Genomic DNA, 19,806 nt, shown 5'->3' on the forward strand with positions numbered 1-19,806 from the left:
AAGCAAGCAAATAAGAACGGGCTGAATGTAACAAATTAGCAACGGGGTCTAGCAAAGGCAGGGTTCTACTGAATGGCAAGGCATCTTTCAAAATCACAGTTCCAGCCTAAGCGGAATAATAAAGCCAACCAGGACACACCATAGTAACTTACCTCCGTGGACAAATCCATGCATAGTGCAGTCAGACGGCCCCACTAGGTGGATCAAACTGGACTGGCTGTGGCCAACGGTGTACGGATCTATGGCAAGGAGGAGGGAAAATTACAGACTATGAGATGGTGTTCCGAGACCTGACGAAAAACGTTCCCCAACCCACACCTACAAGCAGCTCCCACCTGGATACTTTACATTAAACCTACAAGGCGGAATAAGGTAAGAAGTCTATCCGTAAAGCAGTGGCTTTTGAACTGTGTTCCTAGGAAGACTGGGGGCCTTTGTTAAAACAAACGGTGGCAGGTAAGCATCTCTGAAAGATCCTTTGACTACTGCTGCCTGATCTGTTCCTTGCAATTTCATTTCGGAGTAGCTCTGGGCAACTCTGCAACAACAAAGCCTAGCAGGCCAAACCAATGTTCCGTATGAACCAAGTCGGTGTTCTCAGCACGTCCCAGACTACGTCACGATGCATGAGACATCCCAAATGGGCACAGAAGAGCAGCCCAGCAAGCAAATCTGTGTGAAAAGAGTTCACTGCGTGGGAAGGGTTCAAGTTCAAAAACCACTGCTTAAAAACAGCTTTTACGCACACTCTCTGAGCTTTGCCCACCCGGAACTCACAGTAGACTTAATCTGATGGGTTAGCCATGTTGGTCTGAAGCAGCAGGACAGCGTTTGAGTCCAGCGGCACCTTTAAGACCAACCAAGTTTTATTCAAAGTGTGAGCTTTCGTGCGCATGCACACTTCTTCATACGCAATGAAATGGAAATAGAAATAACAGTCATACACAATTTGTTTTGCTTTAACACTTATTAAATATAGAGTTATGTAAAAGTTACCTAGTGATCTTAAGAAAGAAATATATAGAAATAGAAGAAAATATTGGAAAAAGAAGTAGAGGAGCAGGAGGTCGGAGCACTGTGGGAAGCCATATATAAGGGAGGGAGAAAGGGAGGGGGTAGGATGTAACAGGAATAAAGGTAGAAAATTTAATGCTGAATATAATGAGATTAATATTAAAATTGTTATGCTGAATATGAATGTTTATGTCCTGAATAAAATTTATACCAAAAAAAAAAAAGAAATAACAGTCATACATACAGAGGGTGGGCAGCAATGCTCCCTCTAAGGTGTGGAGTCTTGTGAGCAAAAATTCTACTTTGTGAGCTGCTGGCATTAAAGTTGTGAGCGAGAGATTTGGCTGCTGCATAAATTAGTTTGCTTTGCAGCCATCCTTCCTGAGCTAAGACAAAAATCTGTGAGCCGGAGGCTAAAAAACTGTGAGTTAGCTCACACTAACTCATCTTAGAGGGAACACTGGTGGGCAGTGAATTAGCATGCAGAATAATGGAGGTGTTTTTAACAGATTAAAAGAATAATAAGCTAAGTTTATGGCTATCATCTGTTTGGGTTCAGCTGGGGGGGGCAAGGTAATGAATATGTTAGAATTGGAGATTGATATATCCAGGGGTCATTTCCTGCAGGAGTGCACAGGAGCGGAGCTCCGGCAGTAAAGAGCCCAGGGGGCGGGCACATGCAACAAGCCCCGCCCCCTGCTCCCAGCAGCCCTCAGTTGGGCCACGAGCAGCCAGGTAAGTTGCAGAGCCCCCCCGGCCCAAAACAGTCCAGTGGCACCTTTAAGACCAAGTTTTATTCAGGTACAAACTCTCTGCGAGGACAGATCTGCACATTCCCCCCGCCCCACAATAGCTTGCAATCCAAAACAGTCCAGTGGAGCCTGAGCGGTGGGTGTTGCCTTCTGACACACTTCCGGTGATGTCATCGGGGTGTGGCATATGCAAATGAGTTATGCCAATGAGCTCCTGCACCTCTTTTTCTACGAAATGACCCCTGGATATATCCTTAATTGTGAGTCTGTCCGTTAGATTCTGTCCATAATTGTGAGAGGACTGAGAGGAGATGGATAGAATTTAATGACAGACTCTCACAAGTAAGGATATATCACTCTCCAAGTCTGACATATTTATTATCTTGGCTCTGTTTCCCGCCCCCCCTGGTTGAACCCAAACAGATGATAGCCATTATTGTTTTAATCTGTTAAAAACAGCTTCACTATTCTGCATGCTAATTTACTGCCCACCCTCTATACATACAACTGTTATTTCTACTTTCATTTCATTGTGCCTGAGGAAGTGTGTCTGCACAGGAAAGCTCACACTCTGAATAAGACTTGGTTGGTCCTAAAGGTGCCACTGGGCTCAAAATTTTGTTCACGGCAGGCTTGGCAGCTAAGTCAACAAAAAAAAGGTTCTGTTTGCGAAGCTCAGTCACCACATTTGGAGAGAGATCCAGGTGAGCAGCCGTGTTGGCCTGAAGCAGCAGAAGAAAGTTAAGAGTCCGGTGGCACCTTCGAGACCAACAAAGTTTTTGATTGACAAAAATGAATCATAATTTAGGGTGAAAGGGTATGTTATTTTGGTATTTTGGTATTTGCAAAGCAACTGAAATGGAAACTTTTGCAGGCAAAAATAGACTGAGTTATATCTACGATTAAATTGCTGGCTATTTTATTTGTAAAGCAACTGAAAGGGGAATTTTCGCTGGCAAAAATGGAATGAGTTATACCTATGATTAAATTGCTGGCTATTTTGGCATATATACTATTGTTGGTGAGGCTATATGGACTTGGGAAATAATTACAGAAAGATAAAAATACAAGAAGCATAGGCTGTAAGTGTGTTTATTTATGCGTTGCTTTAGGATTGTATTCTATAAATTGATGGAAGATAAGTTGCAATAGGTAAACCGTTGTATGCAGATCATTGTAAATTAGTGTGTTGTTAATATGGCAGTGTTGTCTTATTTCGATTAGTTGATAATATGAGGGGGAAAGTAAAGAAGTGCAGGAAATAGTATGTTGTTCAATTGGAGAAGGCTAAGGGATGGTGTTATGATATTTTGGAACAGAAATAAGTAAAAGATGAGATTGGATGGACAAAAGCTCAGGAATATGCAACCTTGTTAAAATGAAGGATGTTTAGTGACTAAACAGAGAAGATGAGCAAAAATAGCTGAAAATGTGTCAGGTAATGATTATAGTTGGTTAGCAAAAGGGTAGAGTAAATAAGTAATGTATGCAGGAACAACCAAATCGAATAAGTAATATGATGTATGGAAAAATGTTTGTCTGTTTGTTTGTTTGTGTGTGTGTATGTTTATCGTGTATAAAAACCCAATAAACACACCGATTTTAAAAAAAAAAGACCAACAAAGTTTTATTCCCATTTATTCAACGTTTATTCCCATTTATTCAACACCTACATTTATTCAACACCTTGAGTAAAACTTCGTTGGCCTTAAAGGCGCCACCGGACTCTAACTTTGTTCTGCCACATTTGAAGGTTTGTGGCAACACCAGCGCTCATCCCTGGGCATGTCTACTCAGCAGTCACGCCAGCAGAGCTAAACAGGCTTTTATGCCCAAGTGGCGTCACAGCCGGCATAAGAAGTGAACCAAATCCCGATCCAACGTCTTCTAAAATTAGCAGAGCTTGAAGTGGCTTAACCCTGGGAAAGTCTTCAGTGCCCGTGGGGAGCTCTCTTGGAGATCCAGTGTCTACAACACCAGCCCTTCACGGCAGTGTTTGTTTTCCACATTTAAACTTTCCCATATCCCGTGTGTATTGTGCCACTTTTACAGCTTGAGACTGAGAGCTCTGTTTGTGAACACTTTTATTATGTTAAAACAGCACATTTTTAGTACCTAATCTCCCCACCACCTGACGTCCTTGAGCCAGAAGTGCCGGGCCACTCGGCACACAAAGTGTCTGCTCTGCCATTCAGCCACAGTCCCTCCAGAGTTATCTGATGTGTTAACTGATGCCAGTCCTCCTGACCCAGATAGCCCAGGCTAGCCTCTGCAGTGAAATACAGGACCAGGAGCTATAGTCTCAGAAAAACAGGCCACTGCTGCACAGTTTGCCAACTGGTCACCAGTGTTCCCTCTAAGCTGAGTTAGTGTGAGCCAGCTCATAGTTTTTTTAGCCTCTGGCTCACACATTTCTGCCTTAGCTCAGGAAGGAGGGCTCCAGGGCAAACTACTTTATGCAGCAGCCAAATCACTTGCTCAGAACTTTAATGCCAGGAGCTCACAAAGTAGAATTTTTGCTTGCAGGACTCCACAGCTTAGAGGGAGCACTGCTGGTCACGCCCCACTATCGGGCTGGTCATCGGCTGCCCTCCACCCCTTTTGACAGAGAAGACCACTGACTCAGGGAGGCTGGATCAAATATGCACATTCATTTATTACAATGTTTAGATGCCACTTTTTTTCCATGCACTGACCAGGCAGGATAGCCCACAGCAGGGGTCCCCAACCTTTTTTGAGCTTGTGGGCACCTTTTGAAATCTGACACGCAGTGGTGGGCAAAACCACAGAAGGGCTGTTACAGGAGGTGGCACCGACCCAAAAGTGGCTCTTGTGGGAAGCGGAGCGCCACACACAGAAGAAGCACCCAAATGCAGGAGAGAAGAAGGGTAATTTTTAAAATACACTTTGAAAGGAGAGAGAGAAATCCTCTGTAAACCGCTCTGAGACCCTCCAGGGTCAAGGGCGGTATAGAAATCGAAACTATAAATAAATAAAATAATAAAGTAAAACACTCTTGTGGCCGGTGCCGCTGAAACAATGCTATTCTAATCTGCATAGCCAATCAGAGGCTCTGCTGGGCAAAAGCCCTAACTAGCCCCACCCACTTGGGCACGGAGGAAGGTGTCGGCGGGTACCGTGATGCCCACAGGCACCACGCTGGGGACCCCAGGCTACAGAATACAGATTTGTCCCCAGGGAACTAAGCCTAGCACAGCATTATCCTGTTGGGTAAACACAAAGAACCATGAAAAACAGAACACCTTCAGAAACACACACCCCTCCCCACCCCCCGTACTGTTCATTGATCAGAGTAGCCTTACCTTTTCTTTGCCTGTCTGTGATGCAAGGAGAAACAGACAGATAAGCCGTGTGAGTCATTTACAGAATCATAAGTCTGGACAGGAGGACTTCCTTACTTTCAGGCAACTCTCCCCCCCCCCCTCCCCTCCCCTCCCCTCCCCATAGGCATCCAGATTAAGGAACATGTCACAAGCAGTGGGAAGGACCAAATGCAGCACACACCTCGGGCCAGGGACACTCGCAGGAAAGGAATTACTAGCAAAAGCAAAGCCCACATCACAGTGAACCCAAGGAAATGTCACCGAGTACGATCCAGTGAGCAACAACAGATCCCGGGAGGTTAATATGGCTCCTCTGAGCTAAACTGTCTGCCCCGTGCACATACAGGCAGAAAGCGGAGAAAGTGGTGTCTGGGTAACAATCTGCTAAAGGTAAAGGTTCCCTTGCTCGAAAGCCAGTCGAGTCCGACTCTAGGGTTGCGGTGCTCATCTCCGTTTCAAAGCCGAAGAGCCAGCGCTGTCCGAAGACGTTTCCGTGGTCATGTGGCCGGCATGACTAAGCACCAAGGCGCACGGAACGCTGTGACCTTCCCACCGAAGTGATACCTATTTATCTACTTGCAATTTCTTGCTTTCGAACTGCTAGGTTGGCAGGAGCTGGAACTAGAGACGAGAGCTCACTCTGTCATGCAGCACACTCGGGTCTCGAACTGCTGAACTACCGACCTTCCACAGCCTGCAGTTCCGCGTCTTAACCACTTGAGCCACCACCTAAAGTATTCCAGAGCATACTTGAACAACAGTCTGGCGGAAAACTACAGGGGTACAGAATGAGATGGTGGGACTAAGTGTATTCCAACCTACTGCTACTCTATACCTAACCTCTACCTGTGCAGCCCGCTTGCCACAGTCCTTCTCCTTCAAACATGCCAATTCCAAACAAAGTTGACCGGTTTGCATAATGGCTGAAAGAGGTGCTCACCATCAGCCTCTCACCAGTGTGCATGCTCCACCAACAGCAGCTTGAAAGCTAGCAGGTAAAAGGATATGCACCTTCACACACATGCTTTATAATGCACTTTCAATCCACTTTCAATGTGATTTATTGATCACTTGGCAAGGGGTTTTTGCTGCTTCACGCAATAATATCCAGTTGCAAAGTGCACTGAAAGTGGATTGAAAGGGGATTCTTCGGCGTGTGTGAAAGTGCACTTCATCTCCAAGGAAGCAAGACTATTTTCTCCCCGAGCTTGTTTGCTGGGCAGGACAGGGACGGATGTGAGATCTTCCCCTTAATTGTAATCCTAGATGCGCAAGTGACTCTCCAGTAGAAGGAAGTGGTGATAAGGGCAGTGGATGTCACTCCCCCCTCAAAACAGGGAGGAACACAAGCAGATTAAAAAAAACAAAGATGTGGGAAACTGACAGAAGTGCCTTTACCACAAGCTCTCCGATGACGATCTATATTCATCCTCTTAAAAGTTAACCTGAGAAAGCAGGAAAAGCTGCTGCGGGCCCCAGGGAGACGGCAGGCTCTATTGATTAGAGAGCCATTCGTGGATGCTCGTCCATCGCTCGCTTGGCAATGAACAGACTGCCGTTGGAAATGATCGTTCCCAGGCTCTTCGGCAAATCAGGTGAGTGACTATCCTCCCCCCTCCTCTTCAGCATCCTGGGAAATGCGAAAATCAAAGATGCCAACGCATCTTCCCCTTTGACTCCTCTGGGTCCCGAGGTGGTTCTTCCAACGCCTCCCTGTTTTAACCCAGGCCAGAGTGGGCCTGACCTGGGTAGCCCAGGCTAGCCTGAACTCATCAGATCTCAGAAGCTAAGTAGAAGAAGAAGAAGAAGAGATTGGATTTATACCCCGCCCTTCACTACCCAAAGGTGTCTCAGAGCGGCTTACAAACTCCTTTCCCTTCCCCTCCCCACAACAGGCACCCTGTGAGGTAGGTGGGGCTGAGAGAACTCTAACAGAAACTGCTCTTTTTCAAGAACAGCTGTGCCAGAGTTATAGCTTGCCCAAGGTCATCCAGCCAGGTGCAAGTGGAGGAGTGGGGAATCAAACCCAGTTCTCCCAGATTAGAGTCCGCGCACTTAACCACGACACCAAACTGGCTCTGGTCAGTATTTGGATGGGAGACCTCCAAGCAATACCAGGGTCATGGTGCAGAGGCAGGCAATGGCAAACCAACCTCTGAACGTCTCTTGCCTTGAAAGCGCCACGGGGTCACCATAAGTCAGCTGAGACTTGACGGCACATGCCACCACCAGAGTGAGGATGGGCATTTTATGCCACATTTCCCTAAGGTTAACTTGCCTCCATTGTATTCGGTAATTCAGTGTGTGAAATAACTGACGACTCTGCATAAGGGGGCGAATCTCGACACCCACCACCACCAAAATTTCGAGGTGTATCACTCAAATGGGAGCTGACACTTATTTTGAAGTACCAGAACGTTTTGCATGCAATACAAAGAATCCCAGAGCCAAGCCATGGGTGCTGGTGGCTGTATCCAGATCCAGTTGTGCAGATGGAGGGCGGTTCCTAACTACCCACAGTTGGGACTAGGGTTGCCAGGTCCGTCCCCCCCGTCCACTGGCAGGGGATGGAGGGGCAGGGTTGCCAGATCCAAGTTGGGAAACTTTTGGAGATTTGGGGATGGAGCCTGGGGAGGACAGGGGACCTCAGTGGGGTACAATGCCATAGAGGCCACTCTCCAAAGCATCCAATTTCTCCAGGGGAAGTGATCCCTGTAGTCTGAAGATGAGCTATAATTCCAAGGCATCTCCAAGTCTCACCTGGAGGCTGGTATCCCTAGCTGGAACTGAAGACTTGCTGCAGCAAAAAAGAAGATCTTTGCTCTACTGACCAAGCAAAACACAGAATGTGAGTAAATCACATATAAAAACAGGAGTGGCCAATCCAGAGGCTTCACGGGGCTTTCTGATCACTGAGAAAACATACTCTACTAATAGAAGAAGAAGAGATTGGATTTATACCCCGCCCTTCACTACCCAAAGGTGTCTCAGAGCGGCTTACAAACTCCTTTCCCTTCCCCTCCCCACAAACACCCTGTGAGGTAGGTGGGGCTGAGAGAGCTCTGACAGAAACAGCTCTTTTTCAAGAACAGCTCTTATCAGATCTACGGCTTGCCCAAGGCCATCCAGCCAGGTGCAAGTGGAGGAGTGGGGAATCAAACCCGGTTCTCCCAGATTAGAGTCCACGCACTTAACCACTAAACCAAACTGGCTCTCAATACACCTCCAGAGGTCTCTAAGCCGTAGGCACGCAGAACCCCAGGCAGTGTTCCCTCTAAGCTGAGTTAGTGTGAGCCAGCTCAGTTTTTTAGCCTCCGGCTCACACATTTTTGCCTTAGCTCAGGAAGGAGGGCTCCAGAGCAAACTAACTTATGCAGTAGCCAAATCACTTGCTCACAACTTTAATGCTAGTCGCTCACAAAGCAGAACTTCTGCTCACAAGATGCCACAGCTTAGAGGGAACATTGAGTCCCCAGGGAGTTCATCTGGCTCAGTCAGAGCTTTGGGTCACACGACACACCTTCATCCGGAATGTGCTGTTGTGATGTGGAGGGCAGACAAGAAAAACACACACACAATTTTTATGCGGAATGTGCAGTCTATTTGACACCACTCCTCATGTGATTTCCAGACACAGGCAAGAAGTGTCACTCGTGAAAAACCGACAGCCGTACCCCAATTCTAAATCCGCCAACAAAGGAGCCCGCTGCCATTCCCCAGAAATAGTATTTTGAAAGCCCCCTGGACTCTACAAAGAAACGGAGGAGAGCTTACTTGCCCTTTGTGATGGGTTGCTAGGCAACTGCAGCACCAATTCTGTGTGCTGTTCTGTGTTCTAAAAGGTAGCTAAAATTAAGCTTGGGGGGGGAGGGGCTCCATTCCGAACGATAAAAATAGCCTTACAGGTCACCTCTTTCATAACTCCTACCTTGGGGAGGCGGCAAGTTCATTTGGTCACGTGCTCTGACAGCATTCTCGACTTGAAAAGATGAGCACAGATTGCCAGTGTTTGCTATTTTGCAAAGAATCCCACGGAACGGTCTTTCTTAATCTGTCGGTGGGGCCCACACTTCTAGGTTGCATGTGCACTGCTGCATGATGCCTGTAAACACCAATGTGCCGTCAATCTATGCACTAAAACCCCTAGCTTTGATCCTTAAGGAGCCTTCCTGTTGGCAGGAGGGAAGAGGCGCTGGGAGAACCAGCTCAGGACCCAGAGGTGACTGACTTCAAAGCAAGTGATGGATTACACACAAGAAAATTTGATGGACTTCTTCCAAGACTAAGCTCACCCACCATTTTTACATCTCGGGATGCACTACTGTCCACTGATGGTGTCCTGGGTATGGAAAATACTCCCTGCAATTTATCTAATTGGGCACTGAAAACGCATCTGCACTGGCGGGTGGCTACCTGGACTGAGACTGGTACCATGATTGGGTGCTCAGCTGAACCTGTAAAACTGGGGTCCAGCATGTGTGTAGAAGGAAGCATCTGTGGTACGTGACTCTCCCCCTTCTTTTTCTTTGGTTCCTAAGAAGAGTACAACCAATGTTTGGACTCGGGTGATTTAGGCTTCTGGCTCGGCAGCTGATCCGGGACCACGGCAAGCGTATCAGCCGGCACGAAGAGGATGGGGAAGCAACACTGAAGGAGCCAAGACTGAGCAAGCAGGTCTTGTCAAGTGGAGAATGGAAGACAGGGTCGGGGTTCCGACAAAAAGCTCACTCTCAGAGCTGCTCAGAAGTCGCATGGATCGATTACAACAGGCCCACTTGGTGCAGAAAGAGAAGCATTCCCAATCACAGGGATGGCGCTACTCCGTGCCCACTTCCTCTACGTGTGGACGTCATGCTTGCAAGCCGCCATGGATCGATTACAACAGGCCCACTTGGTGCAGAAAGAGAAGCATTCCCAATCACAGGGATGGTGCTACTCCGTGCCCACTTCCTCTACGCGTGGACGTCATGCTTGCAAGCCGCCATGGATCGATTACAACAGGCCCACTTGGTGCAGAAAGAGAAGCATTCCCAATCACAGGGATGGTGCTACTCCGTGCCCACTTCCTCTACGCGTGGACGTCATCCTTGCAAGCCGCCATGGATCGTTGGTGCAGAAAGAGAAGCATTCCCAATCACAGGGATGGCGCTACTCCGTGCCCACTTCCTCTACGCGTGGACATCATGCTTGCAAGCCGCCAACAGAACTGGGGCAAGGGCAGACCACTTGCGCCTGCTCCTCCTCCACATGCATTGATTTGTGCACAGTGGGCTTGAGTGGACCAAAAAGAGATTTCATTACTCAGTGGCGTAAAAAAGAGAGAAAGGACTATGAGGACGGTTCTCCTTGCCAAGATCACCCAGCGCTTCAACGAGCTGAGAACCAACAAAGCTCCCACCAGGAGAAGCCTTTCGCTGCAGCTCAAAGCAAATGTCCTGGTTTACAGCCAGAAGATCGCTACCCCGCTGCCGTGTCTGGAACAAGCTTTGTAAAAAGCCCCTAGACTGCAGAGAAGTTCAACTCTGTAAGGGCCGCAGCGAGCAAAAGGCCGGTTTGAGTAGAAAGAATGAAAGGCAGGGAAGAAATAAAGCTGGGCGTCGTCACAAATCCATCCCACTGGGATGGCCAGGGCTGGTTGTTGGGAGGCCAAGGAGCCATGAAGAAGGTGGTCCCAAGAGAACACATTTAGACCAGCCCTGTAAAAAAACCACTCTGGGACCAATTCAGGCTCCTGTCAAAGAGCTCCCATCCCCCCCCCCCACTCCTCACACCAAGAACTAAACTGAAATAGGGTAGAGGAAAGGAACTCTGCTGCACCTCTGAACAGTGCTTTTTGAACCACAGCATCCCAATGTGGCTGCTATCAAAATGTAGCTTATTCATAGGATTCTTCAGTAACATGATGGTCTTCTTAGATTCTAAACACCCCCCATACAAGATTATTCAGAGGGCCACCTTCTGAGGATGGCCTTAACTTGGTAATCAGGGCTCATTTTGTAGAAAAAGAGGTGCAGGAGCTCATTAGCATAGCTCACTAGCATAACTTATTTGCATATGCCACACCCCCTGACATCACAGGAAGTGTGTCAGAAGGCAACACCCACTGCTTAGGCTCCACTGGACTGTTTTGGATTGCTAGCTATTGGGGGGGAGGGAACATGCAGGTCTGTCCTCGCAGAGGAGGGAGAGCTCCTACCTGAATAAAACTTGGCCTTAAAGGTGCCACTGGACTGTTTTGGACCGCGGTGGCTGGGGGGGGGGGCTTTGCAATTTACGTGGTGGCTTCTTGCTCTGACTGAGGGCTGCTGGGAGCAGGGGGTGGGGCTTGTTGCATGTGCCCGCCCCCTGGGCTCTTTACTGCCGGAGCTCCGCTCCTGTGCGCTCCTGCAGGAAATGACCCCTGCTTGGTATGAAGTTTTTTCCAGTGTCCTCTGATCTCACACGATATACTTATGATGACACAGAAACACAGAGCTGAAAGGGAACCCCAAGGGTCATCTAGTTCAACCCCTCTGCACAATGCAGGAAATTCACAGCTACTTCCCCACACACACACACGCTCCTCCAGTGACCCTTGCTCCATGCCCAGAGGACCTTTCAATTCACTGTGCTCCAGGACTGAGGATTATAATAAGAGTGAACATACTTTTCATATCAGTATCTAGCTTAGAATGGAGGGCCTAGCCCTTCAGAACAGATTGCTGAACTACTCTAAGAAGTCAGGTTTCTGTAAGCTTTCTTGACCTCCTGAGGCTGCTGGGAAAAGCAGCGCATAATCATTTTAAGACATAAGTTGCTTCCGAACGGAAACGAATGAAGTCACCCGGACGGTCTATTTTTTTCCTTTCTTTTTTTACCTGGATTGATAACTGGCAGGATGACATCCCCGTTTCTCTCCTTGGTTTCCAACCGCTCCAGCTTCTGCTCCTCGTAGCGTCTCCTTCCTTCCTCCTCCTGCTCCTTCCCTGCGTACTGACAGGAAGCAGAAGGACCATCTGTTTACTCCAGGTGGCATGCCAAATCCGGAAGCTGGAGCCAAGGAGTGCCTCCCCCCCCCTTGGCCGTTAACCGTTCTACCCCAGTGCCATGAACCTCCGTCGCAGACAAAAAGGAACACCCCAGGACCAACATTTAATTACAGAGCTCTTAAATACTGTCATCTTAGCTAGCTTCATAAGCATTTACCAACAGACACTTTTATTTAAAGATGTGGGTTGGAGATCATCAGCCATAGACAGAGTTAAGTTGGTGGAACGGACTCCTCAACCCGTTCTGGTCCTGGAAGACGGTGCATGACCCAGAATCCAGAACCAAGAGGATAGCACTGCCTCTCAGTTGGAGGGCCCCCGGCAACTGCCAGAATAAACCACTGAGTCTTTGGGACATGATGAGTCATTATCACCACAGGTGGCAAGCATACAAACAGATCCTCTCGCCACAGCTTCAATTCTCAACAACAACAACAAGGCCCAGTCTTCAGCTGTTGTCAGCCTGAATCATGGAAGCAAAACAAAACCACGCACAAATAAGTCTGTAATGTGCATAGACGTCTTTTGTTTGCAGAACTGGACTAAGGACAATACAAACGGCTCTGCTTGCCCCTTCAAGTACATGAACAACCCAAGTTCCAGCATGCCTTACCTGAATGGGAGGGACCTCCAAAACTTTGTGCACATTCTGAAGAGCGAGAGGCACGTACCACAGCGTAGCTTTATTCGTCACCTTCTTTACACCTTTGGAGGGGGGGAAACAATACATAAATGCATTGCTTGGTATGGAGTGAAAATGGAAAAAGATCTTTTATGACCTATGCGCTCTTTTCAGGCTCATCAAACACATTATGTTGACCGCTTATTAGTAAGATGCACTGAAGCCCACCCACCCACCCACCCTCAGGTCAACTGGGCCCCGGCAGTATAAATGCCAACACCACAAGGTCAGTTTCCTTTGCCCCTCTGCTCCCCTTCCAGCGTTCGCTTTTTGCTTGTTTGTAAGCCAGCAGGTAGGAAGCTCAAGCCCCTGGACTGATGTCCAAGACGGCTGCTGTATGAAAAATGGGCTATATTCCAAGTTCCAAGTTTCGTTTATTGTCTTAGCCATTGGCCATAACAGCACAAAGTAAATCAAAGCACAACAGAAATATACATCAATAGCTTGCAGTAAGTCCTAGACCCCGTCTTATCTTTTTTGCCACCAGTGCAAACAAAGCCATTCTGCTAGTAACATGTGCATCAGTATCAGAAAGCAAGAACACGGTCAAATCCTGCTCAGCAATTCCATTATACAGAGGTACAATAGGATAAATAAACCTTTGCCTAAGTGATTCGTGCCATAAACATCTCAGAATGTAACGCTCGACATCATCCACTTCATCCATACCACATAGGCATATTTTAGAAGCGGCAGGGGCACCCAGAAAGCGACCAATACAAACCATTGAAGGTATGGCATGGAACCTTAGGGCAGTAAAAGCCCTTCTCAGCTCCAAAGTAGTTAGTTTCTCAAGATATACAGTCCTACAATGGTCTCTTTTGAAGATCTTATACAAGGGGGCTGTACGGCAACTTACTACCATATGTCGATTCAAAAGCCCATCCTTATTAAATACCCATTCCTTCAATTTAGCCCTTTGGTTTTCGTTTACCAATAGGTCATCGGGGATTGAGTATTTCAATAAAATAGAGTTCAAGTAATCATCTGATATTTGGGCTATATTAAAAAATTCCACACTTGAGAGAGAATCTTTGGTTTTGCTTTAGAGAAGTGCATGTCTAGCCTTCGGGCTGCAGAGGAAAGACTTCACAAAGGGAAGGAGAGCCGTTGAACTCCAGCAGTAAACACTTCAGCAGTGCTCACGGTGGGTTCCTCGCCCACCTGCAATCCTGGCTTTGGAAGAGTGGGCACGACATCGCACCAGGCAATTAAATGCTGCTTCCACTGTGAGCTTGCTCATCTACTTATACTTTAAGTGGTCTATTCCCCTTGCAGGGGGGAAAAAAATTAGGACAGCACACAGACATTCATCTCTATACATCATAGGTCCCTAATGTGTCCAGGGTGCCCGACAATATGCTTCCTTGCACCTAAGTGTTTTCAGAAAGCAGGTGGGGTTGGGTGGGGCTTCTTCCAAAAAGGGCTTCTGATTGGCCATTGTAGATCCGATAGAATTTGCAGATTAAAATCACATTATTTCGGCGGTGGCTGTCACTGCGGGGTTGATTTCATTCTTTCACACTCTCCTTTTGCCCAGGTGTGCCTGGGGGCTCTTCCTCCTGTGGCAGCCATTTTTATGGTTGTGCTCACCCCCCCCCCCCCCCGGTGTCAGAATCCCAAATGTACCCACTGGCTCAAAAAGGCTGGGGACCCCTGCCCTACATGTTCATCCTTCCTCTTGCTTTACAACCAAACAAACTGAAAATGGTTGCAAAACTGCTGGAAAGAAGAGTGTTGGCGGACAATACGGGTGTCATTCAAGACGGAGCTCTTCCACCAGGCCTTTGAGGGGGAGCCGCCGCCGCCACTATTCCACCAATGATATTCCAACCATCTACCCCACATAGTGGGGATAGATGTCGCCCAATAGAGCTGGGGAAACATTCTTCCTGGCGCTCCCGCTGTGAAGAACTTGGCCGCCAGTGTGGGACATCGCCCATCTTGGATCTTATGTAAATTATCAAAGCACCAAATGTTATGTCTACATATAGTGTTTTTATTATGCTGTTGTTTGTATGCATATTTTAACTTCGGCATGGCGTTTGTTAGCTGCCCCGAGCTGTATATTGGATGGGGCGGGATATAAATCCCAAAAATAAATAAATAAATAAATAAATAATAGGCCTCTTCCATAACTATCCTTCACAGCCACTTGGCAGAGGCCTTCCACTTGAAGCAGGGCAAATGCGGACAAGCAGCTTTTCAGAGCTCTGGCCTGGGGCAGGAAGAGGGTACATTTTTACTCAGTGTGGTAAGGAAACTTTCCAAACTGGCCTTGCTGCTTTCGACTCATTTTGCTTGTCCTCGGCCTAAGAAGATCAAAAGGGCAAGGTGTACCTCCTCACTGGCCTTGCCCCCATGACAGGCAGAAGCAGAGGAAAATATTCAAAACAGGCCAATTGACAGTATCGAGATGACAGGATTTCATGAGGGCAGAGAATGGGTTACTTCCGCATGCGCGCCACCCTGCCAAGGATTCGCCAATCACCCAAACAACTGCCTCGTCCCTCCGATACAAGAAAAATGCTCGCGTTGCACTGATTCGGAGTGGATGTGACAACTTTGCTTTGGGGGATTAGATTTACTTGCTTCCGTCCAGTGGGGAGGGAAAAGACCCATCCCGATGAGCCGGTTGCTATAGCAACAACCATGTTAAAGAAGTCTCTCATGCTCAGGACCCAAACGATGCAAAAAAAAAAAAAAAGACCCCTGACTAGTTGCAGTTTTCCCCCCTCCCCCAAACAAAAAACTGATCGGAACAATATAAATCCCCCGGGCTGATGCTTTCAGGAGCCTCCGCGACCGCACTTCCACCTACTGCCGCTCTCTTTCCCTTAACTGCATCCAAACTCAAATTAATATTGAGACATTTGGTGGAAGTCAAACGAACAGCATCGACCGCTGAGCTTGGCTGGCCTGCCTTGGCAGCGTCTGCTGGGAGCTGACGGGCACAAAGGGGAATTCGTGGCACGGTCGCCGCTGCAGGCTGCGACTGTCTGGAAACTTTTAAGCGGGCAAAGCAGGGATGGGGGAACGAGGTCTGCGGGCTAAGGTGCCGAGCCCTCGCTAGATAACCTGGGCCCCTCCCCAGAAGCCCTGCATGCCCCGGAGTGCACGCCATGGGAACGGATTCATCGTTTTGCCCATGAGGTAAGTAGAAGCACTGACATGTGTTTCACTAAGCTATGCGCTGTGCAGCCAAACACATGTTCAAGTTAGAGATGTGGTAAAAGGCTGCAGGGAAGCAATGGCGCCATCTGAGGAATGACCCTTGCTAACATATGGCCTAAAACTCCAACCGAGGATCATCAAAGAAGGGGGGATTCAGCCTGCCTTTTCTGCCAGCCTTTCAGACCTGGGATCTTGATGACATTAACATGCTGGTGGCTTTTAAAGATGAATCAGCATGTATAGTCTTAAGTAAGGGAGAGAGAGAGAAAGAGAGAGAGACCCAAATAGTCACAGCCCAACGCAAGCAGAATCAGGCCACAGAGATATCTTTGGGGCAAGATGCTATTATAAAACAGAACTTTTGCAATGAGATGCTTGTTTCTCCTTCAGATTCCAGATTGGACATTAAAACTGGCTTTTCCATCCCTTCCATCACAGGGATTTTGCTGTGGAGTCTTTGTGTTGGGCAGCTGTCAAAAGAGGCAGGACGGCAATCAGGAAGAAACTGTGGAGAGTGTAGGTTGCCCTCTGCAGCCCCTGGATAAGGTCACCAAAGGGAACTGAGCCAAGTGCCTACGGTCTTATGTGTTGGTTTTTCAAGTCACAGGCAAAAGCACCAAACAGTAGAAACAGACAGAAAAACCCACCAACCGGGATAATGCAGAACAGAACCGGCTGAGCAAAGGAAGGCTGTTGGTCCAACTCCTCTGACTGACACATTGTAAAAGGCTGCTATCAGAATGAAATCTAGTATGCAAAGTAGACACACAATTCTATACTCCAAGTCTGAATGCCAACTTGGTGTGGTGGTCAGTACGGGACTAGGATCTGGGAGACCAAAGTTTGAAGAGAAAAAGAGAAGAAGAGAGTCTTAGAGCAGCTTACAAACTCCTTTCCCTTCCCCTCCCCACAACAGACACCCTGTGAGGTGGGTGGAGCTGAGAGAGCTCTTTCCAGAACTGTCCTTGAGAGAACAGCTCTGACAGAACTATGGCTTGTCCAAGGTCATCCAGCAGCTGCAAGTAGAGGAATGGGGAATCAAACTCGGTTCTCCCAGATTAGAGTCCGCACACTTAGCCACTACACCAAACTGGCACTCCACTCTGAATCTCCACTCTGCCATGGAAAACTGTTGATCTACCACACACGTAGTCTAACCTATCTCACAGGATTGTTGCAAGGATAAAATGGAGAAGAGGAAAATGTTGTAAGCCACTTTGGGCCCCCATTGGGGAGACGAGTGAAAAAGGAATGCAGTCTACAGAACAAAATAAGTTCGACCTCATGCCTTTCTTTAAGGTGGCCAGGACAGATGTGAACAAACCAGAGGGAGACATCTTTTACGGGTACTGAAAGAGTACAACACCATTATGGTAAGCATGCCCAGGCTACGATTCTACATTTAAAGTTAATACACCAGCTCAACCTTATTATTCATTGAGGGAGGGGAAGAGGAGATGGAAAAGTACAGTGGGCAGGAAACAGTTTTTGCCTGGCTCCCCCTCTTCACTGCAGCCCGAAGCCAGCAGAGGGTTTTTTTGCATGCAGGTCCCACGATCCACAACATAGGAGCCCCTCCTCCTTAGCTGCAGACAAGCAGGCAGGATCCAACCCATTGCATCATATTACAAAATCACTAGACTGAGGCCTTTCAAAGTATGTTTTACTGCACAAGACACAGAGATGCACGCAAGCCTCAGTCTAACCTGGAACTGATCTCTATCATAGGCAGGAGCAGCCTGGTAAAAGCAGCCTCCAAGATTCCTAGTTGCCTAGATGATTTAGCCCTATCAATATCGCTGTGGAGGACTCTGCTGGCCTCTGATCGCTGTTCGGCTGCTTTTGACAGCTGCCCAATAGAAAGGCTTCACAGCAAAATCCCTGTATTGAAGGGATGGAAAAGCCAGGTTTAATGTCCAATTGGAATCTGAAGAAGAAACAAGCACCTCATTGTAAAAGTTCTGTTTTATAATAGCGTTTTGCCCTAAAGACATCTCCATGGCCTGATTCTGTTTGCGCTGGACTGTGAATATTTGGAGGAACAGGGTCTCTCTCTCTCTCTCCCTTACTTAAGACTATACATGCTGATTCATCTTTAAAAGCAGCCTCAAATATATGACTTTAAAAAAAATGCCATAGGCATTTCACTTGGCTCTTGCAATGGCCTACAGTTAATCAGTGATGTCTGTCACCGAGTGGGATGAACTTTTGGCTCCAGTTTGATCTGCATATTCTCTTTCAAGGCAGAGTAACCATGGCAACCCATTTTCATCTTCCCACACATGGGCAGAGAGCACTGAGCGAGACATCTGGTTTCTCCTGCACCTGCTGCGTTTTTACAAAATCCAGTGCTTGGATGTTGCGACTTTAGTCAGCGCAATTGGTCTCAAGCACAGACTCGTGTTGGTGGCAGCAAGAACAGGTTCCCAGAGACACGAGGAATTATGCCAAGAAGTGGGGGAGGGGGGGAAGGAGGAGGAGAGTTGAGCTGGAGAACAAGGAATGCAAAGAGATGTGGAGGCAGTTCATCTTCTTTAATGCTACATGTGCCAAATTCCATGGCGCATCTGGGAAAGGATCGGGATTTCCAAAGCGCCACTTTGAACATCACTTTTTGATCCGTTTGCTCATGTTATCTTGAGCCTTGAAGCACATCCAGGCTGCTAACAAACCATTTTTAACAACTTAAATGAAGAAAAAAAAAAAAGCCTCCAAGATGAAACTGAACAGTCGGGATCGAGGCATCTAAGCACAGAAAGGGTAAAGTTTAATTGCATACCTAAAACTGCAGAATATACATACAGGAGGATGATGATGGTAAAAAGTGTAAGTAAAGAGGGCCGCAGCTTCAGAAAAATTCGAGGGGGAGTTCTAATAAATACACAGTGTTACAAGATTCTTGATAAAAGGGTCTGTGGGGCTTGTAGTGCTCCCCTCTGATCCTATACCACTGGTTTTCCGTAAAAGCCTCGGAGGTACGGAACCAGTCTCTATCCAATTTTTGTGTTTTATTGTTCAAGTGACTTCAGCACTTGTGGAATCCTCTGCAGACTCTTAGACTGTTTCTTGGCTGCCTCTTCAGGCAAATTGCTCACGATAACTAACGCGAGTTAACTTATGGAACACAACAAAAGCAATGAAAGTGACAAAACCCATAACAGGGTGACTAGCTAATATTATAAATAAATATTTTGACCTGAACAAAAAGAGGTGGGAATACGACTGGGGAGGAGCGCTGTAAGAGCCCAGGCAAATAATGTGGTGTGAACCTGGCACCTGAAGACAGTCAAGCAGGTGCCAGGTGAGCTTCCAGGAAGAGGGTTTTCCACAGGTGAGGTGCTCTAGCTGGCACCTCACCTCCATGAGCAGGGCTTGAGAGGAAGGTCATCTGCATTGTGATAGGTATACCCACTTTTCTCCCCAGTAGAGACCAGAGCAAATCACATCATTTCCCCACTTCCATTTTATCCTCACAATCACCCAGCAAGGTAGGTTTGGAGGGGGGGGATGGGTCTAAAGTCTCCCAGTATGAGCTTCCATGGCACCATGGCATTCCAGCTCTGGTCTCCCAAATCCTAGTCCAACGCTCTAACCACTGCACCCTGCAGACTCGCTGAACGTAGCTGGCTTGCTCTTCACCGGCAAGCAAGATGCTACAGTCGGAGGCAGTCCTTCAGCTATTCTTGTCTTACCCATTTGGGGCTACAAAGGTCAGCACCAGCACTTGGGAGAACTGTAGGTGGAAGCCAACAGGAAGCCGGTGCAGATCTTTGAAGACAAGGTTGATCTGTTCTCTGTACAAGATACCCTGC

General features: G+C 47.6%; 1 protein-coding gene across 2 annotated transcripts in view; it reads right to left on the minus strand.

The window, feature by feature from the left end:
* ACOT7 (acyl-CoA thioesterase 7) overlaps positions 1–19,806 on the minus strand; it is an 86,947-nt gene that overhangs the window by 43,868 nt on the left and 23,273 nt on the right. The window contains exons 4-7 of one of the 2 annotated variants that reach the window (XM_015411376.1): positions 12,752–12,843; positions 11,968–12,082; positions 5,090–5,104; positions 153–239 (exon numbers count right to left, since the gene is read on the minus strand). In XM_015411376.1, the coding sequence (XP_015266862.1) occupies positions 153–239; positions 5,090–5,104; positions 11,968–12,082; positions 12,752–12,843 (309 nt within the window). The remainder of the gene's footprint in view (positions 1–152; positions 240–5,089; positions 5,105–11,967; positions 12,083–12,751; positions 12,844–19,806) is intronic. The other variant, XM_015411377.1, reaches the window with a different exon arrangement.

Source organism: Gekko japonicus, unplaced genomic scaffold, assembly GCF_001447785.1.
Source record: "Gekko japonicus isolate JY-2015 unplaced genomic scaffold, Gekko_japonicus_V1.1 scaffold2653, whole genome shotgun sequence".
Taxonomy (NCBI): Eukaryota; Metazoa; Chordata; class Lepidosauria; order Squamata; family Gekkonidae; genus Gekko; species Gekko japonicus.